This window comes from Calypte anna, chromosome Z, assembly GCF_003957555.1.
Source record: "Calypte anna isolate BGI_N300 chromosome Z, bCalAnn1_v1.p, whole genome shotgun sequence".
NCBI classification, from domain to species: domain Eukaryota; kingdom Metazoa; phylum Chordata; class Aves; order Apodiformes; family Trochilidae; genus Calypte; species Calypte anna.
Genome location: NC_044274.1, coordinates 20,700,468 through 20,725,050, shown reverse-complemented (window position 1 = coordinate 20,725,050; position 24,583 = coordinate 20,700,468). Strand labels below are relative to the sequence as shown.

The window sequence follows — 24,583 nt, the reverse complement described above, 5'->3', positions numbered from 1 at the left end:
ATTTTTTAGTGAATTAATTAATGGGCACCATAGTCAGGTTTGCTGTGGTAGCACTTTAGCTGCTTTAACATTCCTAAGTTGAATTGCACCCCATTCATCATCTCCTGATGCTGCAGTCTGTCTATACCCATCTGCAAGGCCTAAAGTGTCAACAGGTCCCATTTTGGTAACATCAGCAAACTTCTTAATGGTACTTTCGATTCCTGCATCCAGATAATTGATATATATATTGAACAGAACTAGCCATAAATTTGAGCTCTGAGGAACACCACTAGTAACCAATTCCCACCCAGTTGGTTTTATAAACCAATAATTAAATTATTAATTTATTAAATGATACGTTAACCTCTAAACAGCACTTTCAGTACTGTCAATTGAAACAAAAATATCTATACAAAGTAGTAATCCTTCTGTAGGTATCTGAACCAGCTCTTTTTCATGACAGCAAACACTGCTCACAATGGGAGAGTTAATGGTTTATGCTATACGAATGATGGACTTCATCTGTTGACTGTTGGCACAGATGATCGGATGCGACTCTGGAATAGCTCCACTGGAGAAAACACATTAGTAAGTTTTCAGGAATCTTTGGCTATGTTTTTACTTGCACTTATTCTTAGTACCTTTGTAATTTGTGCAATTGTCATTACAACTTTGGGTATTTATTTGTTTTCAAAAAGGATATAGCTGCTTAATCTCATCATTAAAAGATTTTGTGAGTCATTTTTTCCAGGTTTCTTTTCTTATTTCTGCTTACTATTAAAAGAGTATGAAGAAGCTTGGATCTACTTAAAGATTGAATATGGTAACTTTAAGGTAATTTTTTTGTAGCATAACTGAAAGCACTTCAGGCAGTATTAAATATCCAGCCAAAGGTCACCGTATATTAAGGTTTTTATATTTTTTAGGTTTTTTTTAGTATTAGCTGTAAGTATACCTACTCACAGGGCTGCTGTCCATACCTAAGGGTTTCACTTGCAACCAACTTGCTTTCTTGCAACCAAACTGGGGTGGAGGGGCAATTAAATCACTACTGCTGCTGCTCTTTTAATTTTCTTTTCAGTTAAAAAATCTGTTTCCTTTTTTTATTCTGAAAGATATAAACCAGATAAGTTGGTTTCCATGGGATTTTAGTCAGTTGTGGCTATGGTCTGCCATTACTATCATGAAATGAAGATACTTCACCTTTTGCTTCTGCTGCTTAGTTTCAGAGCACAGCAAAAATAATTCCTTACAGACACTTAAATGAAAGCAGCTGTTTTCATGTTACTCGTATTTGCCAGCTTCTGAGCACTTTGAGACATCTTTCTGTCTTCAAATCAATATCACCAAAGCAGATAATTCATTTTGGTTTACTCTTGTGTAACCAGCTAGATCACTGTTTTTTTCTTTTTATGTGCCCATTAGTTCATTGACTTGTTTTGTAGACTATTTTAGTGTTCTTATTTGATATGGAATAGCTAGATCCTGTGTTGCTTTTTCAAGTTGGGGATTATATTGTCCAGAGTACTACATTTTCGCTCCCTGTCCAGAGGTATTGCTTAAAAAAAAAATTTAGGGCACCAGCAGACAAGTAAGTGCATGCACAGATAGTACAAGTTCTCTTCATAGTCACTTTATTTCCCCTACTAGTCACTCCTCTTGATGTCTGTATGGTTTTTTTATACGTTTCAAAGGGGATAAAAATGAAGCTGTGCTTTTTTTTTTTTTTGTGCTATGCCAGATTTGGGGCCTAGTGGATTGTTAGAGGAATAGTTAGTAAGTTAGGTAGCAAGAGGAATGTATATTGAAGTCATAGACAACTTGCTTACATGCTTTATCACAAATAGAAATAGCCCTGTTCACTAAGTATAGGAAAAGTCAAACAGAAGATATGATTATATCCATGTTCAAAGGAGAAAGGTAGTTTTTAAGATCTTTTTTAGATCTTGTTTTGGCAGCATGCTATCTGTGGTTCTTCTATCAAGCAGATACATTTACACTGAGTATATCTGTATAATTTACTTTTATCAGCCTCCGTTCCTTCCTTTCATTGTACATGCTGTTATTATAAGCAGTGTTGTATCTTGGGAATTATTACTATTACAGATGACATGCTGTATAAAGGAGTTTAATTGCTCTTTATTAGCAGAGTAATATGCCTCTTAAAATGACTAGCATTAACAAGACTTAACACAGTCAGTATTTACAAACACAGTCTTTACAAAATGGGCAGTATTATCCACAAAGGATGTGACATAAGCTCTACATCCTATTAAAATATTGTCTCAGTATTAAAAAAAATGCCAACCTACTTGTGTGCTAATCAAACTCTATTTCAACACAATTTAATGATGATTGAGAGATTTTCTCATGATTCCTTTTTGTTAAACTTTTCTTACCTAAATGCTCTTTGATATGAAATAGCATCCTTTAAAAATGGAGCAACAAGTAATCTTCCTTGCATGGCTCATGCTGACTGATTCTTGTATTTGTCTCAAACTTTGGACTTAGGAATTGAAAGTAGCAGTAGATCAAGAAGCTGCACAAAGCGAGGCATTTTTATTAGAATATTTTTAACTTTAAAAATCTGTTAGCATATAGTCAGACAATCTCACATTTAAGATATATCTGTGTATATATATATATGTATGTATACATATATCTGTCTTTTTTAACTATAGGCCATGAAGTTTAGGTAGGGAGCTTTAAAATTAACCCAGGAAGCTTTACTGACATTGTACTTGTAAGTGAATCTCTGTTTTTCAGTAGAAATTAAGAGTATAATTTTAAAGACAATACTACTTGAAAACAAAATACTTCATATGCAATGCATGTAGTACCAACGACTTTTAAAACACTGATATTTGTATTAGAAAATATTCTTTAAAATTATAAAGTAATGTGTGAGTTTCAGGTGTTTGTAGTGGACTTCTCCCTCTTCATTAAAAGAACCTAATAACTATCTTTTGTTTGTCAAAATTCTAGTGCTTTGTTTTAATAAAGTTTGCTTATAAGCAAGCTATACTGTTCTCATAAATATATTTCTGAATTTTATCAGTAATACAGTTTTGATGTCTGATAGGACCTACTGAGACTGATATATGCCACTGGAATATTTCCTAGCAAGTTTGGAAAATTTACGCTTTCAGTTCTTTGTGAGATTTTTATCTATATAGGACTTGTCAATAACTTGAAATGTACAGGTGCTAGTAAGCTATATTGCTTTGTTTGTAAGGCTTCCCACACACCTCTCTAGTCAGGTCTTAGACCTATCCCAACTTCCCTTACAGAAACAGTATTGAATTTCTCAGTGGTGGCTTAGTTTTAGTTAGAAGGTAGGCTTTTTTATCACTTTTACATAGTTCATAATAATTTAGCAAGCTACTGTTTATTTGCTTCTCTTTCATGAGTCTCTTTTAATCCCTTACTTTGCCCTTTATTTATGCCATCATTTTACTTGCCGTTCAGTTGTTTCTGTACTGCCTATTAAACTGCTGTTTCTTGGTAACTCATAAGGGAGAGATTCAGAATTTTTCCCTTTGTTCCTGTGTTCCTCCTTCTTCCCCAAGCAAAGGGTAATGTGCTAAGAAATTCCTAGGGTGTTGTCTAGGTTGATGATTCTGTTCTGTGTCATCCTGCTGCCATCCAGAGGGACCTTGACAAGCTCTAGAAATGGACCCATCTGAACCTTGGAGGTTCAGAAAGGCCAAGTACAAGATCCTGCACAAGGGTTTGGGCAACCTCAGTATCAGTAAAAGATGGGGGTCAAAGGATGGACAGCAGCTGTGCAGAGAAGGTTTTGGAGGTGTTGGTGTATGAAAAGCTGGCTAAAAACGCCATCAATGTGCTCTCACAGTCCAGAAAGACAACCATATCCTGGGCTGTATCAAAAGAAGTGTGGGCAGCAGGAGGTGATTCTGGTCTGCTCTGGTGAGACCTCACCTTCAGTACTGCATTAGCTCAGTGTCCTTAACACTGGAAAGACATCAACCTGTAGAAGATGGTCCAGAGGATGGACACAAAAATTATCAGAGGGCTGGAACACCAATCATATGAGGAAAAGCTGAGAGAGTTGGTGTTGTTTAGCCTGGAGAAGGCTTTAGGGAGGCGTTATTGTGGCCTTTCAAACTTTTTTGTAGGGCCTGTTAAAATGGGATGAAGGTTAATGATTTTAAATTAAAAGAGGATAGTTTTAGACTAGATGTAAGGAAGAAATTTTTTTTGGATGAAGGTAGTGAAAGTCTGGCACATGGAAGCACAGTCTGGCACATGCAGGTGTTAGATGCTCCATCCCTGAAACATTCAAGGTTGAGCTGGTTGGGGCTCTGACCAACTTGATCTAGTCAAAAATGTCTGTACACGTGGCAGGGGCGGTTGGACTAGGTGATCTTTAAAGATCCGTTTCTACCTGAACTGTTCCATGATTTATAACTGTATACTCTTAGGCATAAGGAATTCTTCTAATAGGTTCAATATCTGAGAGAAGATCATTGTTGGATTATCTAGGAAAATGTTTTAAGGCAATAATTCCTGAACCAGCTTTAATTTAAGTGATTATTGAGGTGCTCAGTGCAGGTCTGGCATGCAACAGAAATATGTGTTTCTAAGCTGCTGATTTTTAGTTACATCTTTTTTTCCCTTTCCTAAAGTTGATATGGAGACTAAAATCTAATGAACAGAAAAATTATTCCCTTGATAGACAGCTGTAATTGGAAATCTCAAGTTGTACTGACATTGGGAAGGTTAACATTAATTTTATTGGGTATTAAGAAATTAAATTTACCTTTTAATGTAATTTCCTGTAGTTTTAGTTAATAGCTAACTCTTTAATCCTTCATTTTACAGGTGAATTATGGAAAAGTCTGTAATGAAAGTAGAAAAGGACTCAAATTTGCTGTCTCTTGTGGCTGTAATCCAGAGTTTGCCTTTGTACCATATGGTAGTACCATTGCTATTTATACAATTTTTACAGGAGAACTGATAACTATGCTCAGAGGACATTATAGTAATATTGACTGCTGCGTATTTCAACCTAATTTTCAGGTAAGTAAAGTACAAACAATATTCCAGGCAACCTGGCCTATTTATGCAAATTGACAAACTGTATGCACAAAAGGCATCAACTTTTCAGGGATGTGCTTTAATCAAAGATTTTGACATAGGAGGCAGTTCTGAAATGAACAGGCAGTGAGATACTAGAACACTGGGAGGTGGAATATTTGCATTATAGCTAAGGGACACAGGTTTTGGACTGATCCTGACTATCTTAAGAAGACTTTATTTTTAAGAATAGTTTCCCAAAAGAAGTGTTAGTGTGTTTATAGTAAGTCATCTTTGGTGATCTTTTTCATAAGCTGAAGACATGAGAATCCTTAAATTTCACTGTAAATCATATTTTTCATCCCTGAAAATGCATATTTATAGTGTCCATATCTTGGCTTTTAAGATCCTTAGAAAAGGAGCACTTCTGTGAGCATGCACACAAGAACTGTAACAACCACTATAGCTATAGGTTTATGTTGGCACCAGCTTCATTTGATTATCTGTTATGATTCCTGATTCTCTTTCAGAACCCTTTTCAAGAGTTCAGTTCTATATTTTAGAACTATGACTGTTTGGTTTTTTTCTTTAAATGCACTTCTCTTTAGTTGTATTAAGTTGTTACTCTCCTGTAGTAACATTACTGTAGTCATTATGTCAACTGTGATAATGTTATTTTGACTGTCAGTGATGCAGATATGTATTTGTATATACACCTATACTTCCAAATAGCTTCTCTGCCCTGAGACAATTAGATAGTCAACTGTCTTCATACAATTCCAATAGAAATTATGATTTCCCAGTTAAAGCTTGTTTTACAAGAATATTGAATCAAGATGCCACTAGTAGTAAATAAAATGTTTTGTTTGGCAAAACCTGCTTTGTTGCAAACGATGTTGACCAGCTTTTACATTCCTGTATCTTAACTCTGCAGTAACAATCATTTAATCACTTCTTCCGTTGTCTTTTTTAGGATTAAAGAGGTGTTTGTTCATTTGTATCTCTATCATTTTGCTTCTTTCTGCCTTGTTTCCTGAGTGGCATATTAACTCACTTTCAGCGTTATAGTATTTCAATATCTATTAAAACATAAATTAACTTTAGCCATCCAGAAGATTTTGTAGATAACTCTTCTAAGTATGTGATAAAAGTTATGCCTCTACTGGTGAAATGTTTAGCAGATGGCTTTCTAACATTTTTCTTATTTGCACATTTGAAATTAGCACACTATCTTCAAGTGAAGCAAGGTCTTAATCTTTTTTGAATAGTTTCTACCATTTCAATCTGGTAGTGAGTCTCAGTCATTATTAAGTTGGGTTTTTTTTTTCATATTAATAGACTTTTAAGATTTTTCTTCTGTCCCCAGACATCCCTGAATATCATCCTTGTATTTTCTCAGTATTTTTATCTGTTTGAAACTTCTGATTGGAGTTGACTGGTGCCAGCCTGTCACGTTCTTTCTGTTAATCAACTGTATTTTAATCACTATCTTTGTTTCACCTCATAACTGGAATAGGCTTTAAAAGGAACTTCAGCTTTGTCATTATGAATTTGAGGTGAGAACTGTCTTCCGTTTGCTCGGAACCATATAATCAGATAAGATCACTGACACCCAAGCAGCTAGCTATTTGCAGTCCAATGATATTAATCTATTTATAATCTTAAGAAGTCCAAACTAATTACCAGGTTTGTGTGAAATGCCTTTTGTGTTTGAGATACTGTGTGGAGCTGTCTTCACAGAGTGGTGAGAGATTTAGTTAATGTGTGTATGTATGCCTTTTGAGATTCTGGGAACAGAGCCATAAAATCCACTATATTATTGTTGGCCTAAATTGTTCTTACGTAAATATCTCTGTAAAGTTAATAAGATGTTAGTCTGCTTGAGTAATAAGAAGGGTAGAATTTAGCCCTTTGATAAGAGACATTAATTTCATAGGAGGCTGGTAATTTCAGGGGTGGTGTGGAAGAGGAAATTTTCATTGTGCAATCTCAGAGATGATGTTTACTATTGGGTGTGATATTCTAGATAACATTGTGCCACATGAGGTGCTTAAGTAATTTAAGTAAACAAATTAGGCCTACATTTTCTCTTCAGAAAAGAGATGGAGGGAAGCACCATGCACTAGAAACAGATCATAAAATATTAGATAGATAGGCATCAAGAAACAATTTTGCTTTAAATTATAGCTGCTTTTGTTGTTCAGGAAATGCCAGTGACATCTGCAAAGATATTTAGCAAGTCCTGTGATAGGCTATTACGGAAAGATAACTGAAAATTAAATTAGATTTTATTTGTAATCTTTCATCAGAGTCTTAAAGCTTAGTATTTCCATATATTGTACCGTAAGTGTGCATGGAGCATGTTCATACTACAATATAGGTGTGTTCTAAACTGTACCATATACATGCATGGGGCTCAATGGATTCCTCTTTTGACTGACTTGAAAGTGTGAGTTTCTGGTTGTAATAATTAATTTTAAGTATTACTCAATGTGGTGAATATTAACTGAAGATGTTAGCCAGGCCAGCATCAGAAGGTAAGACAAGTGGCAATAAATATTAAATGGATACCAATGCTACTATGACATTGTTTACAGGGAGATTTTGGCATGAGAAAAAGCTTTAAAGTTCTAGTGACATTCTGCATCCTGTCAAAGACAGAGGAGCTGAGTACTGATGGCAGGATAGAGTGGGATCTGATAATACTTTGGTATAAATTTGATCTGTGCTCGTCTAAGCAAGACACATAGTATGTTTCTCATAAAATAATAATCTTGTATGTGTTTTATGCATGAATAATTCCATGCATGGGACCAGTTTTACAAAAATGAGTATGTCAGATCTGCTGAATACAATTAGCCACATAAGTAATTTATAGAAATTAGGCATTAACTTCCTGCACAAACTCAGCATAATTTGTGCAGTTGTAGAATTAAATATGCATAGTATAGGAGATTGTTTTTTTAACTGATGTTGAATCAATATATAAATAATATGCACATAGGCAGAGAGTTGCTAATTTAAGTGTAAAAGTCAATATGCTTAAAGCAAGATTTCCATACAGTTGGCCTGAATACAGAAAATACGTTTTGCCCAGGCAGCTCAAATGCGTGGAAATACTCACTCAAATGTTGTTAGGTATTGAATACACTTTGCAGGAATATGATTCAAGATTGAACGCATGAGAATATCTTCATGTGAGTTTATTTAAGTAACATTTTGGAAAATAGAGGCATTATTGTCACAAAATTGACTGCAAAGACAGTGCAGTATTTTTCATTATCAAAATTTCCTTAGTTTAATGTGACAAAGAAGTCTATATTCCTTTATTAAAGGAACTAAGAAAATGGAGCTATATTTGGCTGTTAGCTGTTTGGTGAAGAGATTTTCTTCTATGTGTTTGCAGAATGCCTTGCATAATGGGATCTCAGTCTTTAGTCATTACCCTAATAAATAGAGTTATTTATATTAAAAATAATAAATCTTTTTGATGTTTCCCTTCACAACAGGATATAGGCTTCAAATTGTTCTTTATTTGATCTCTTCCTTCCCCAGGCATGCTGAAACTACATTTACTTAATACTTTTTTTCATATTACACATGTATTACTAGATTTTTTTAATTGATTCAGAATTTTTAATTCTAATAAAAAACTTTTTTTTCCTTAATCCCCCACTGAACATAACTTACTTCGCGTTCCTAACTGTTAAAGTAGATGTATATTCAAGAGCAGTGAGGGGGAGAAGAGCAGTGCAGTTAAGCAGGGAAGCTCATTGAAATGTGGGCAATGCTGTTTTCTTGAGCAATCTGGGAAAAGTGATATTACAAATTAGAAATTGTATATTTGTCTTTATTTTAAAATAAATATTTCATACACTTCTTTTACCCAGCATTATATCTATGTCACTCTTCAGTACATTTGTATCAAAGTTATTTTTGCTTACTTTCTTGAAGGAACTTTATAGTGGTAGCAAAGACTGCAATATCCTTGCCTGGATACCATCTCTTCGAGATCCAGTTCCTGATGACATTTCTGAAAAGGTAAAGAATTTGTGAGATGAACAATATTTATTATGGCGTTTGTACTTGTAGGGATGGTGTAGAAATCAAATAGCAAGTATGTGTTTCACCGTCAAAATCTGTAAAAACTTGTAACAAAGGAGAATCACCTACTTTTTCTGTGCAATCTTTTTGATTGATTTGGGGTTTCAAGAGTGTTTTCTTTCATTGTGTAATAGAATCTTTCACAGACTTTCAGTTTCTCTATTAAAAGTAGTACTTGTCATATAAGTCTTTCAACTTCTGCTTTAGCTTTCTTAATTTCCTTAATGTTTTCTATAGTTTATGCTATTTTAGATTTGGAAAGGTGCCAATGATTGTATTTTGAACTGTTTTAAAATACGCAGTGTGTTACATAGTAAAATCAGGGATGCTACTCTTCATCTCTAAATATTTTGATGCAGAAATATAACAGATTTTTTTAAAAGGTTCATGTTCTCAGAGGGAAGATTGTATATAACAGTGTTTTTCAAGAGTACTTTCTCTTAGAGTTAGATCTGGGTAATAATTTCAGTAAACATTTGGCATAGGAAATTCTAGATTACAAGGAACTGAAACCGTTCACATAATCAGTCTGGAAAACTACTGTTGTTTAAAAATCATGATGCGCTAATGTTTTGGCGTATGCAAAAACATGCAAAAATTCAATTTCTTAGAATGGCTGAAAGGCTCCACTTTGGAAGAGGAAACTATAAGCAGCATAAAATTTGTTACATTTTATTTGTTTTATAAGACAACTTATTTCAAAACTATTCCATACTTAAGGTAATAAGAAAAGGCAGTCTCAACTATTAGAAACCCTAAACCAAAAGTCTTCAGTTAATCTAAAATTAACATTTTTGTTGTATCTGAGAATTTAGATGTGTATGAATATTTTTTTTTAATTCTGAAAAACAAAAGCAAACCCACAGCAACAAGATAATTTACCCATCTCTGCTTAGAATTACCTTTTGAAATTTGGAATGACAGCTGCTGTTTGCAAATGTTGTAGATGCCTCTGAAACAAACAATTCTGCAGTCCACGGGTCATTAGTTCTTGTTTCCCCTCATGTGCTAGAACAGCCATTTTAAGTGCTTCTGTGACCAGAATCTGAACCCAGGATGGGGTAAAATTTATTTATTGTTTAATTCTGAGTAAACACTGATAGAGTGCACTGTGTAGCTGCACTTAGACTTTAGATTGACCCTAAGGGAGGACTGAGGTGAGAATAGTTGTTGAATATGGATTAGGCCAGGACTACTTGAGACAGTAGTGCTCAGTTAAGCCTGGCCAGGAAAGTAATGACACAAAACCAGTGACTGAAAACAAACACAGTAATATCTGTCTGCTCTATTTTATACCAGACATTTATAAAACTTCCATTCAGTGCCCCAAGTATATTTTTTGTTGAAATTGGAGAGTACTGAGGTTTTTTTTCCATAATTTATCCTGTTTCAAATCAGCAGAATGGCCAAAGAAGTGGTTAAAAAAAAACCTGCAGTACTCATGAGAAACACAATAATTTGTCTATGTACAGTAATTTAAGAATTGCCTTTAGTAGCAACCTAATTTGATTTTAGTTATATTTAATTAAGCAAGTCACTGAGAGAAATTTTATTTTCTTCAGTCTCCATCTCAACAGCCTTTAAATCCAGCATATGAAGATGCATGGAGCAGCAGTGATGAGGAAGGTTGAATTTCAATTGTGTTGATGTAAAATTGACATTCAGACACTGCGTTAATGGACTTCATCTACAAAATTGGATACTCTCAACTTTATTCTGACTGGATTTTTGGTATAGTTCTGTTCATGCAAAATCTTTCAGATAAAAGTTTTCACTGTTCTCTGTGTTCTTTCTTCTATGTTATACTTAGAAGTAAAGGATTACTTCTTCACCCTTACTGACTTTTATCCTTACCCTTATGCATAGGTGTACTTTATTCAGTTTCAGACAGTTGATAAAGGAAAAATAAAAGCCTTTGGGACCAGTTAATGTTTCATTGTTTCTAGTGTCACTAAGACATAAGGAGAATAACCCCTGTTTCCGAGAGATGTGATGCAGAATTTTCTTTCAAATACTTGCATCTTAATTTCATCTATGCAGGCTGCACCATTTCCAAGTGCTTATGTGCTGTGGAAAGCAGCAGGATTTTAAGCTTGTTCTTTTGTATTTTTAGTTTTGCTTAAGTTTCTCCATAAATACAGTGCTCAGCTCAGAAAAGAGGTATAGCTGGGATCATCTATTTGAGTATTTATATAATGATACCATATACTAGTGCCTGAATCTGTCTCAGAAACTTAAGAGTAGAAACTAGTTTTATTTTTGTTGCTTCAGTTAGCAAGTTTGTAAGATCATTTTTTCATGTATGAATCCCTTTCACTTCCCTAGCCAGTGTGAAGAGTTACTAGACAGAAACAGGCTTTTAGGTACAGTACAGTACTTGAGAGGGGTGCATGTTTCAAGTTAGAAATACTGAATGCAGTCCTTCAAAACTGTTTTCATCTGAAGTTGTCATCCTAACGCTTGCCCTGTTTTGAAGGGGAGAAACTTTGTGGGGTTATTATCTCAGTCACTATTTTCATATTCAGACATAATGTAGTCACCATTCTCAGAGTTAGAAGTTCCAGTCAGATGTAGATGCATCTCTGTAGAGGAGAAATTCCTTCCAAAACAAAGTGGATATTAGGCCGACAAATTCAAATGAAAGGAAAAAATATTTTACAAGTAAATGAAAGATAGTTTAATCTCTATATAGTGTATATTCTTTCTATGATTAATATGCATTTTAGATTTGATTCACTGTGCTTCTTTATTTTAATATCTGTACAAGATACAGGCTGTCAGTTTCTGTGCCAGTCTAGAGTCTAGCGTTGTAAAATGATAGCAAATGGCCATGTCAAGAGGATGATGTAAGTAAACAAGTTTTATATGTAGTGCTTATTTAATGAGAGAAACCCAAAACTGAAGATGCCCTGTGAAATCATTAGCTGCAGGATGCTAGACTTCAGAAGTTTTATCTGAATTTGAGGACCAACCCAACAGTGTCATTTTACACGAATAAAGCAGAGAATTTTCAATCTTTTTCCAAATGATGTTTTTAATTACCAGTAGTGGCTGTTCCTGCTGAAACTAGAAAAACTCCTGGGCAAATTTGAAGAAAGATTACACATTACGATTTTTGTCTTGAAGATGACATGTTTGCATGCACAATTGTGCAATTCATTTGTATATGCCAACTGCATTACACACAAAATGTGCTCAGTAAATAATATAAATAGTTATGAAAGAATAAGTGTGGTTTGGTTTTTTTCAATCAGTTTTCAATAATCTGTAATGTGCTGCAAATTTTGTTGATTTTAAGACAAAAAATTCACAAAAAGACCCACCCACCAGCTGTGTGATGGACAGGGAATGATATAGAAAATGGGAGAGGTAAAAGAATTACATTTTTTATATTATTTAGTTAGTTATTATTAAATATTTATTTTTAAAAGGTGAGAAATCATAAAAACTAAACTCAAAATTAAGAACGTTTCATTAATTCTGCTTTTTTGGAAGAGCCTTTCTGAAAAAGATAGTAAAAGGAAGAGAGCCTTTTCCTGTACCTTGTGTACACAATTACTGAGATGGGAAGGAACCACTGAAGACAATCTAGTGCAACCTTCCTGCTTATAACGTGGTTGCCTAAAGCCCATTGCTTTGGCTTGTGTCCAGTTGGGCTTTGAGTATCTACGACCTACAAACCTCTTCCAATGTTTGAGCATTCTTGGAGTGAAAACCTCTTTGTTTGTAAAGCTTTTTCTGGTTTTCAGTTTGTACCCATTGCATCTTGCCTCATCATTGGATACAACTAAGAATAATGACATGTCTTGTTTGCTTTTCTTTTCCCTGGCTGTGTCAGATAGTTCTACACATTGGTGAGATCCAAATGATCCCTCTCTTCTTCAGGCAAAACAGTCCCAGCCCTTACAGCCTGTCCTCATAGGAAAAACCCACCCCCCTTACCCTGCTAACTGTTCTCTTTTTCATGCAACCCAGAGTGCTGTTGGCTGCCTTTGCTGTGAAGACACATTGCAGGCATATAGTCACTAGTGTCTACCAGGACTGCTAGGTCTGTCATGGTTTAGACCCGGCACAAGGGACCTTGCAGCGGCTCCCTCTGCCCCCTTCCCCCACTTAGGGATGGCGAGGAGGAAATACATATAAAACCTCCTGGATCAAGACAAGGACTAGGAGGGTTTGACTCACAAATTATGGTCCGGGACAAAACAGATTTGGAGAAAAATAACAACTTACTTTATCATTAATCAAATCAAAACAGGGTAAAAGGAAAACAAAAATCAGTTTAAATACCTTACTTCATCCCTCCCCTTCTTATGGAGCCCAAGTTACTTTATTTCCAATGTCTCTATCTCCCTCCCGGTGGCACAGAGGGACAAGGAGTGGGGGTTTACCACAAGTTCAACACCTTGTTTTATGCTGCTCTTTCCTCCTCCGGGGGATGACTCCTCACACCACACATCATGACATACAGAGTCCTACTTATGGGAGAGAGTCCTAGAGTCTTTTACAAACCCCTCTGACATTAGTCCCTCCCATGAGATGCAGTCCCTTAGGAACTGACTGCTCCAGCATGTGTAGTGTAAGGAGGCAACCAGGTGCCCCTAATTGCCAGGGAGTGAGCATGAGCTTGTGTCAAGCCCACCTGTGCCCAATTAGGGTGGGCCCCCACTGCACATGAGCAGGACCAGGGGGCCAATAAAAGGTGAGGCCTGAGACACAGGCGGGGCTCACTCCTGAGCTAGCCAGCAGAGAGTTTGGTTGCAACAGCACTGATTCAGGCTAGTCAACCCTGTGGGCTATAGGCTCGAAGCACTGTTCGTGAGTCTCTGCTGGAACACCTGGTTGGACCTTGAAGCGCTGTACCCTAAAAGAGGTTCATCTTGCTACAAGCATCTGCTGCCCAAGTCACAGCCTGCTTTGCGAACAGTCACTTCCCCTGTCACTAAGTCCTTTGTGACTGCAGGTCCACTTCTGCTCCATCATTTGCAGGTTCTCATCTGCTTCACCATGATCCACCATGGTCTGCAATGGGACAGCTGTTATCTCAGAATCACAGAATCAGCCAGGTTGGAAAGGACCTCTGAGATTATCAAGTCCGACCCTTAATCCACCACCACTGTTACCAGACTGGTTACCAGACCATGGCACTGAGTGCCACATTCAGTCTCTTCTTAAAAACATCCAGGGATGGAGAATCCAACACCTCCCTGGGCAGCCCATTCCAATGCCAGATCACCCTCTCCGTAAATAATTTTTCCTAATATCTAAACTAAACTTCCCCTGTCATAGCTTAAGACTATACCCTCTTGTCTTACTGGTAGCTACTTGGGAGAAGAGACCAACACCCCCCGGCTACACCCTCTTTTCAGGGGCTTGTAGAGAGTGATGAGATTTCCCCTGAGCCTCCTCCAGCCTAAACAACCCCAGCTCCCTCAGCCCTTCCTCACAGGACTTGTGCTGGATCTCTTCACAGCCTCCTTGCTCTTCTCTGGAAGTGCTCCAGCACCTCAATCTCCTTCCTGAACTGAGGGACCCAGAACTGGACACAGTATTCAAGGTGTGGCCTCACCAGCACTGAGTACAGGGAAAGAATCACTTCCCTGGACCTTTTGGCCACACTGTTCCTGATACAGGCCAGGATGCCATTGTCCTTGGCCACCTGAGCACACTGCTGGCTCATGTTCAGCTTCCTGTCAATCCAAACTTCCAGATCCCTTTCTGCCTGGCTGCTCTCTAGCCACTCTGTGCCCATCCTGTCTTGCCACAGAATGCAGGAGAACTTCTGATCAGGCACCCTTGTCTCCTTTCTTCCTCATCAACACTGGTGACTGCTCGCATATTGCTTTCACCTCCCTCCCTCTCTCTTCTGCCCTGAGGTTTTGTTTCCTCTTCTTGAACGCTTTAATTGCAGAGGTACATCCACTCTCATTGATGTGCTCAGTATTTGCCAGAGGTGGGGATCAATTTTTGGAGCTGGAGGAGCTTTCAGCAGCTTCTCACAGAATCCTCTCCTGGGAACCTTCCCCTGCTACTAAAATGGCACTACATCAACACAACAAATAGGTCCACAAAAATGCTTTGCGGCAGATTGGTCCCTGGCCTCCTCTGGTCTCATGGACTTTTACTTCTTTGGGTGCAGGATTTGGTACCAAATATCATGATATCCATGTTTGCCTATTTCTCCAGTGTAGTGAGATCCCTCTGAATGGTAGCTGTACAACCTTCTGGTGTATCAAGCACTCTTCACAGTCTTGTATCATCTGCAAGCTTGTTGAAGGCACATGCTATTATATCACCAAAGTCGTTAGTGAAGTTGTTAAAAAGTACTGGTCCTACTGTCAATTCCACATGACTCGTTCCAAATGGACTTTGTGCCACTGATCACAACTCTTTGGTCCTGGCCATTTTTCAATCTATCTGTCCACTTATCTAGTCTGTACTTTATCAGCTTATCTATAAGGATATTTGAGGAGACTGTCCAAAGGTTGACATACACTGTTCTCCACTCATCCACCAGGCTAGATACCAGGTTGGTCAGGCATGATCTTCCCTTCATAAACTTATGCTAAGTGCCACCTTCTTGTCCTTTATGTGTCTGGAAGTGGTGTCAAGGATTATTTGCTCCATCACCTTCCCAGAGATGAAGGTGAGGTTGACTGACATTTTATGCATCTTGAAGACATGTCTTCCAATCATCAGAAACCTCTCCTGCTTGCTGTGACTTTTTCAAGGTAACAGAGTGGTCTTGCAATGACATTAGCCAGTTGCACGTGTATCCAGTCCAGCACTATGAACTTGTTGTCCATTCAGGTTGTGTAAGTGATCCCTAATTGAATCTACTCCACCAAGGGTATACCTTCTTTACTCCAGATTTTACTGGGATCTGAGGCTGCTAAAGCTGAGTATAAAGGCTGTGGTGAAAGGCTACTGATTACCTTGGCCTTTTCCCTGTCCTTTGTCTCCAGTTTCCCCGTCCCATTTAGCAGTGGGCCCACATTTTCTCCAGTCTTCCTTTTGCTTCTGGTATAGGGGTATGTCCTGGTTTGGGCCAGGATAGATTTAATTTTCTGTCTTCTAAGTTTGCTTTCAGATGAGTCTCTTCTAGGTAGCTGCACTTACAGAAATTAACATCAAGTTTCTTAGTCAGTGTCTGCTTCTAAGATTGATAACACTCAATGATTATAGTTAGGGCTAGAGAATAGTATGCAGGGCCAAGGCTTTGCTTTAGCTTTACTCCTTTATATTCCTTAGCAGATTTACCTCCAGATGGGTTTTGGCTTTCCTAGTGCTTTTGTGCATGCTGAGACAGCTTCTGTATATCCTTCTCTGCTTCCACTCATCATATACTTCCTTTCTGCAGCTTGAGTTTTCTCCAGAGCTCCATTTTGATGTATGCAGATATCCATCCACTTTGCTTTATTCCCTGCATATGAAGATGAACAGTCCTTGAAAATCAACCAGCTTTCCTGGATCTGCCTTCTCACCACATCTGTATCCCATGGAATACTTACAGAGAGAACCCTGAATAGCAGGGATTTTTCTGGAAATATAGAAAGTTTCCTCTATAGTTTTATGGGGCTTGTTTTCATACAGTTGCTAAATAACATCTTGCTTATCAGTTTTGTGTGATTTGTACCAAACATGCAGTGTGGGACGCAGCTCAAGAAGAGATGGGCTGGGGGTTAATTGCCTAAGTATCTATCCACCCGTACACCGGTCAGTTTAGTGCCTGAAACTGTCTCAGACAGATGAAAGTAGAAATTAATTATCTTGGGAGACTTGCTGCTCATTCTAACAGCTAGTATCTTCTATACAAGAATGGTTCCAAATTCTCTAGTTGTATTAGTTGATTATATCATTCTTACTATTGACTAATGCCTTCTGCTGGAAGGAGCAGAATTTCCAGTGATGGGAAGTTAAAAACATCCATGTCTCATCTGGGCAAGAATCCAGGCACATTTGTACAATCCAGCACCTGTAATGTCTGTAGCTGATAGGTGTTACTTAGTTTGCATGGTTTGAAATCTCTTGGTATTAGTCAGCATCTCAAAGACTGGTTTCTGTGAAAATTCTACTTTAAATAATGGCATGTGTGTTATGTGATTTCCTTCAGTACATGTAGTTTTATGTAGATATGGTAAACATTATTAAGTATTTTCTAGAGTTTTTTTAATATATTTTGTTGCTGCTGCATACTCGCCATGCATACATACAGTGCATACAATTGAGAATCGTGAACTTTTCAGTACTTTTCATATTGGCCTAGGGTCTGCCATGATGAGTAGGGTAAGCCTGCTGTTAGCTTAGTATAAGTAAAGTTTGAGATACATAGTATATACCAGTTAAACTATGGGAACTGTCTAGATGCACAGTTTTAGCACGTAAGACATAGAAGCTAAAATATTTAAAGTAGTCCATAAGGAAATACAGGTTGAATACTAGCCATGTGCTTAACCACTAAGATACGTGCTGACATTTTAACACGAGAGGTGTTCCTGAAAGCATTATATGGGTTTCAGGGGACAACAGTTAATGCTTATAATGCCTATCAAAACAAAAACATGTAAAGCATATCAATAAAATTCTTTTAGGTGGCTTAATCTGGGTTATGAAATGGACATGCCTTCTCCCATCCTGCCTTGTTTTTGTTTTCTTTTAGTCTATTTTATAAAAACAGTGGGAACAGAAGATAAAATGGGATGACTGATTGGCCAAGAATTCAGGCAGGTGCATAACTGCTCCCCGCAGCTTCATCCCTTCTAATCATATCTGTGTGTCCTGTGTAGTCAGCCTTATCCACCAGCCCACATATTCTGCCCAGATAACACCTAACCAGTGTATCTGCCATGCTGGCAATCCTAACCACTCCCAGTCCTGTCAAATTTCATCAAAACCAAGAGAATGGAAAAAAATATTAGGGGCCACTAAGGCAGCTTTATATTTAAATACAAAATAATTTTGTAATTGCATAGTCATACCACCTTGGTCATAATTTTACTTTTATCACCACTTGCTTTAAAATTAAGACAGAAAGCAGTATATTTTTAATTATGTATTTTAGCTTTGTGCTAAGGAAGAGACTTTCAGTCAGTCACAAAGGTCTGTACACTTGAAAGATTGCAAATCCACCCTTTTCTTGCAGCTGTTGGACAGAAATGCATCTGCTGTCCTACAAGAGTTTCATAGCAGATTTTCTCATGCCAAATAGGAGATTAAAATCAGCAGTTTACATCAGTCCAACCAGTTATTTTTACAGCTGTATGTTTGTAATGTAGAGTAACATGTTTAAGCAAGGATAATTTATTCAGCAACAAAAATAACATGACTTGCTTTAATACAAAATAAACATAAGGGGCAGACAAAGAAGGATTATGAAATCTTTTTCTTTTTTTTTTCAGCAGCTACCTTTTTTACTGACTGCAAAGCATTTGTTTAATGAGGCACTTGCTTTATATTAGAAACAGGTCTTAGACTCCAACAGAATTATCAAAACTTTTTGAGAAAATTTTGAATCAGATTTTTAGAAGAGTTAGCTCAAAAAGACTTATTCATAATAAATGAGGAAATACATTATGCTCTTGCTGGAGATCGCTGGCAAGAATAATCTTATATTTAGTAGCCAGTGAGTTCAACTTGTATTTAGAATATCAAATTAACTCTTAATCCTCTCTGTTAGTAGTTCAGGATGGCCTCTGAAGGAAGTGTAGCTATTATTCCTCTTTGCAATGTTCTACTTTTATCCATACAAATGTATCATCATCTGTGTGGTGGATCTTTAATATGTTAGTGCCATTACATGAAAGGGTAGGTAACATGGGAAAAGGAAAGAGAAAAAAGAGGTAAACCTTTCCTCTAACTTAGAATATGACTGTTCTGCAGACAGCAGCATAATACAGAGATGTTAGCTGTAGTTTACATGATCCACCACACCACAGGCTAATATACCTTGCTGCACTGTTAGATCTGTTCACCTACATGGAGCCTCATGCTGCCAGGGCTAGGCTGTTTCTTTCTTGTGCTAATATGCTTCTTTACATCTTTCTGTAGACACACTGATTTGACAGGGCACAATGAATGCTGCAGTGTGGGTAACCCCTATTTGCTGGAATAAAAGATATACAGTAGGTGTATAGTAAGAATCTAAAGTTCTCATGTTTTGTGCCAGTCAGAAGGGAGTGTCTGGTGTTGCTCAACTGTTAATTACTGTTTCTATTGCCTCCTACACTGTTCTGTAACACCTCAGGAAATCAGCTGATTATGATTCTCATGCTAGCAAACAGGAAAAAATGCTGGAGGACTTTTAAAAATAGTTGATTTTCTTCTTTTTCCCATTGCTAGATCTTCCAGGTGGAGTATATGGCCCAGATAATATATTTTTGTACTTATGTGAGGTAAAGCTAAGCATCTTAAGTGTCTGAATGGTCTGATGCTGTTCTGTGGTTTTGGACTGCCACCAATGCAGGAGGGACCTTATACTGAGCAGTTCTTCTGCACGTCGTCTGTGGGAAATGGTCACATTTGGCACTTAGTTCAAATGTATTGCACATTCTCAGGGTAGTGTGTTAATTGTTTCCCAAGGAAAACAAAACTGAATCTCTGGAGTTGCATGGAACTTCGCCATCTGAGTGCTGTTCATCATTGTTTATAAAGAAAGCTTCCAGAACATTTAATTGTTTTGCAGACACCTAATATGCCTGAGGGCCTAAATGAATGTTTGAAACAGTTGCTTAATCCTGTTCTGCCACTGTGGGTAACTATGAGGTTTAAGTTAACTAATGAAGTAAATGAAAGTAATTTAAATAATACACAGTGGTGGGCTACTATATTAAGTATGTGTAAGACATGCAGAACTCTGGGCTTTAAGAATTATGTTGCTGCATAACAGAATTGCCCTGTGTTGGGTTATAGGTCTCAGTACTTCAGCAGGTTTGCTTTGTGCCCTACATGTGTATATGTTCTCACTGGCACATCTTATATCAGTAGGAAGGCTTATTATATATTTAATTGGCCTTGAAAACTGAGGCAAAAAAGTCTTTTTTCCTGCCAGAGAGAGGAAAGTGATGCAAGTCAAAGAGAAAAAAGTGGTCCAGTAGTTCACAGGACTGTTCAAGCTTGACAGGCACAGGAAAAATTAAGATAGAGGGAGGAAACAAAGGAGCTGTTGTAGTTTATAGAAGGGAAGTTAGAGCCTTGCTTATACCCCAGAATGCACAGGGTGTGCATGTTCCAACAGTCGCATGGTGCAGTGACATCACCAAGCCCATGCACACTTTAATGGTGCCCTGATCTCCCAAACAGTCAGATGGGGATCCTGCTGCACAATGGGCCATTGCTTTCACAGCTCACTCTTCCCTCAATATCCTCTATTTGCTGCCTCCTCTCACTCTCTCTTCAGCAGGCCATTTATAATCATGGCTGTTAATTTGCATCCCCTTTCTCTGCTGCACACAGCCATGCCCACATACAGCTCTCTATGCTGGCACTGTCATGGTCTGTCTCTACAGAGGACCTTAGTGTCTGCAAAGGTTGAGGTTACTAGTCCAGTAGAATTTGGGAAGATTTTCTGCTTAAAATTGCTAGTTCTAGAGTATTCCGTCCTGTACACGTCATACTATAAATCTGAGGGATCACGAGGATCAAACCCTTCCCTTCTTCTCTTCTCGCCTGTCCCTGTTTGCTTTGGCATCCTGGGAGGGCTCTGTCTGTTTATCTGCCTGTGGTCCTGATCCGTACCAGCCTGAATCTGTGTGTTCCTGCCTCCATCTCCTGACTGCTGCTGACCCCAGGAGTCCAGCCTGGACTTTTCCAGGGCTGGCCTGCAGCCTTGGTGGTGACGTGAGAGTTATTGAGGGAAAGGGGGGAGGATCATAGTATCAATTTTCCTGTATATTTGTATATATTTAATAATTTTCCTTTTATCATTACTGTTTCATTAAAGCTGTGTAGTTTAGTTTCCAACCCATAAGTCTCTCTCCCTTATTCTCTCTCCTTTCTTTATCTGGGAGGTGAGAGGGATTAATAGAGAACATCTGTCATTCAGTTTAATTTCTGGGCCAGTATTAAACATGAGAGATTTATTGGTGCCCAGCATGGGGCCCAAGCTAATTAGCTCAAGCCCTGTTCAAATTTCAACTAATTTGCCTGAATAGTTTGAATTCCAACTCCAGTGGGAGGATACCGAGATGGCTTTGCTGAGCGGGAATTTCTTTGGAAATTTCACAGGTTTGGAGATTAAACCAATTGTGCCATACCTTTCGTATTCAGGGTATGTTATATGTATTTTGTGGCTGGGATTAGTGTTAATATGTGGTTTATTTTTGGTAAGAGCTGCTTAAGAACCATTGTTGCAATGTTGTCCTCAATATTGATGTATATTGTGGTGCATGGTGCAGTGGTGTTTCATACAGAGATAAAAATCTTGGTTGGTAATTACACTTTCAGTTTTAATGTGGGAAATTGTATCACTCCATCTTATTTTGGGCTGACTCCACCAGATTTTAGTAGCAATAGCATTTAATTTCTGAATCTCCTGGTGGGTGTTAATTTTTCTCATATATTGGTGAGGAATAAGACAAAAACCACAGTCATGAGAATGAGTATGCCTTTTCAGAGGTCGAGAGTTGCTGTTCAGAGTGAGAGCTGCCCCTGCTACAGAGAGCACCCCCACTCCTGCCTCCGCAGCCTCTTCTTGCCCCCCCTCACGCAAGGGCACAACTCAGATATGGCCGGTGAGCATTGCCAGTGTATCTGCTACACCTGCAGCTGATGCCTCTGCCCCCACAGACACTGCCGCTGCTCAGAAAGTGAGAGGAGGACTAAAACTCAGTACTGATGATAACATTGTAAATCCTCATCATATGCCATGCTCTAATCCTATGAGGCAAAGGTTTGTGCATGCTGCACCACCACCTTTTAACCATACACTATCAGTAATGTTATGGGTTCCTGAAGAATTGGAAGGATTTGTGGGTGATGTGGTTGGAACAGCACGAGAATATGAAGATGATGTCATGGACCCTCATTGAGCCTGGGTCTCATCTGTAAAGGGAACATGTGAGAAACTGTGTTTACCCCTTTTTCTCAAATAGCAGAAGGACACCACGTTGCAGCCATTCAGAGGAAATGCCCTCTTATAGAATCATAGAATCATAGAATTGGCTGGGTTGGAAGGGACCTCAGAGATCATCAAGTCTAACCCTTGATCCACTACCACCTCAGTTACTAGAACATGGCACTGAGTGCCACATCCAGTCTCTTTTTTAAATATCTCCAGGGATGGAGAATCCACTGTTTATCAGACTGAATCAAGAGAAACAGAATTTAATAAGAGGAATCCTACAGACACTACTGAGAGAATGTGGAGAGGACATGAAAAAGTGGGATCAGAAACCTACTGCTGTCCTACAGGACTGAGTATGTAAGTTGCTGAGTAAGGTGAATATGAAAGAAGATCCTTCTAAAAAGATGGCTGCTCAAGTGTGGAGTTACCCAATCTGAATATGTTGGTGACTCAAGATTCCTGTACATCAGGTGTGAGTAATGGGGATGCAAGTCCCAGAAATGCACGTACTGACGATGCTGTATGTGCTCAAGCTTAGAGGTGCCCTGCCTCCAGCCAGGTTGAGGAGAGGGACAACTGAACTTATTGAACTGTGTGGATTCGATGGCCTGGCACACTAGAGCCACATAAGCATTGTGGACACTGGTGCACAGTGCACCCTAATGCTATTGAATCAGAAGGGGACAGAATCCATCACTATTTCTGGAGTCATGGGGGGATCTAAAGAACTTAGTATTGTGAAGGCTGATGTGAGCCTCACTGGAATAAAGTGGCATAAACACCCAATAGTGACTGGTCCAGATGCTCCATGCATCCTTGGCATAGACTACCTCAAGGGAAGTGATTTCGAGGATCCGAATGGGTACCGGTGGTCCTTTGGTACTGCAGCTATTAAGACTGAGAATGCAGAATGGCTGCATGCTTTGCTTGGCCTTTCAGATAAATCCTTTGTAGTGGGGTTGGTGAAAACTAAAAAACAGCTGGTGCCAATTGATAATTCAATAGCGCATTGAAGACAATATCGTGTCACCAGAGATGCTGTGATCCCTGTTCACAAGCTGATCTGGCAACTAGAGAGCCAAGGAGTGATCAGCAAAACTCACTCACCCTTCAGTAGTCCTATATGGCCAGTGTGAAAGCCTAAAGGAGAGTGGAGGCTGACAGTGGACTATCGTGCCCTGAATGAGGTTACACCACCACTAAGCGCTGCTGTGCCAGACATGCTAGAACTTCAGTATGAGCTGGAGTCAAAGGCAGCCAGGTGGTATGCTACTATTGACATTGCTAATGCATTTTTTGCTCCTATAGCACCAGAATGCAGGCCACAGTTTGCTTTCAGCTGGAGAAGTGTCCAGTACACCCGAAATCAACTGCCCCGAGGATGGAAATGCAGCCCTACCATCTGCCATGGACTGATCCACAAAACCCTGGAAAAAGGTGGAGCCCCAGAACATCTACAGTAAATGAAGGACATCACTGTGTGGGGTGACACAGGAAAAGAAGTCTTTGAGAAAGGTAAGAAGGTAATCAAAATTCTTCTAGAGGCTGGTTTTGCTATCAAAAGAAGCAAGGGACCTGTGCAAGAGATAGTTTCTGGGGATTAAGTGGCAAGATGGACATTGCCACATCCCAACGGTCTTGATTAACAAAATAACAGCTATGGCCCCACCAACTACCAAAAAGGAAACTCAGTCCTTCTTAGGAACTGTTGGTTTCTGGAGGATGCATATTCCTGCTTAGAATCAGATTGTGACACCTCTCTATGAGGTTACCTGAAAGAAGAAAGACTTGAAATGTGGCTCAGAACAACAAGCTGCTTTTGAAAGTATTAAAGAGGAGAATGTGCAGGCAATTGCCCTCGGACCAGTTCAATCAGGGCCGGACATTAAAAATGTGCTATACACTGGAGCCGGGAATGACTGTCCTACGTGGAGCCTCTGACAGAAATTTCAAGGTCAGCCTCTAGGATTTTGGGGTCAAAACTACAAGGGCTCCAAGGCCATATAAGATATTGGCCACCTACGAAGGAGTTAGAGCTGCTTCAGAAGTTATTGGTACTGAAGCACAGCTCCTCCTAGTGCCCCAGTTACCTGTACTGGGTTCTATGTACACAGGTAGAGAATCTCCCCTTCATCCTAGTACCAATGCTACATGGAGTAAATGGATTGCCTTATTCTCACAGAGAGCTAGAACAGAAAGACTCAATTGTCCAGGAATTGTAGAAGTGATAACAGGCTGCTCAGAAGGCACACATTTTGGAATGCCACCAGAAATAATGCTAAAATGGTCTGAAGAAGCCTCACCATACAACCAACTGCCAGAGAATGAGAAACAAGATGCTTCTTTCACGGATGGATCCTGTTGTTTGGTAGGAAGCCATCAAAGGTGGAAAGCTGT

General features: G+C 38.6%; 1 protein-coding gene across 4 annotated transcripts in view; it reads left to right on the top strand.

The window, feature by feature from the left end:
* Nucleotides 1-11,100, top strand: part of ERCC8 (ERCC excision repair 8, CSA ubiquitin ligase complex subunit) — a 78,564-nt gene extending 67,464 nt beyond the window's left edge. For 3 of the 4 annotated variants that reach the window (XM_030467544.1, XM_030467541.1, XM_030467542.1), the window contains exons 9-12: nt 446-570; nt 4,828-5,025; nt 8,977-9,063; nt 10,689-11,100. In XM_030467544.1, the coding sequence (XP_030323404.1) occupies nt 446-570; nt 4,828-5,025; nt 8,977-9,063; nt 10,689-10,757 (479 nt within the window). In that variant the 3' untranslated portion in view covers nt 10,758-11,100. The remainder of the gene's footprint in view (nt 1-445; nt 571-4,827; nt 5,026-8,976; nt 9,064-10,688) is intronic. The other variant, XM_030467543.1, reaches the window with a different exon arrangement.
* Nucleotides 11,101-24,583: the final 13,483 nt, after the last annotated feature.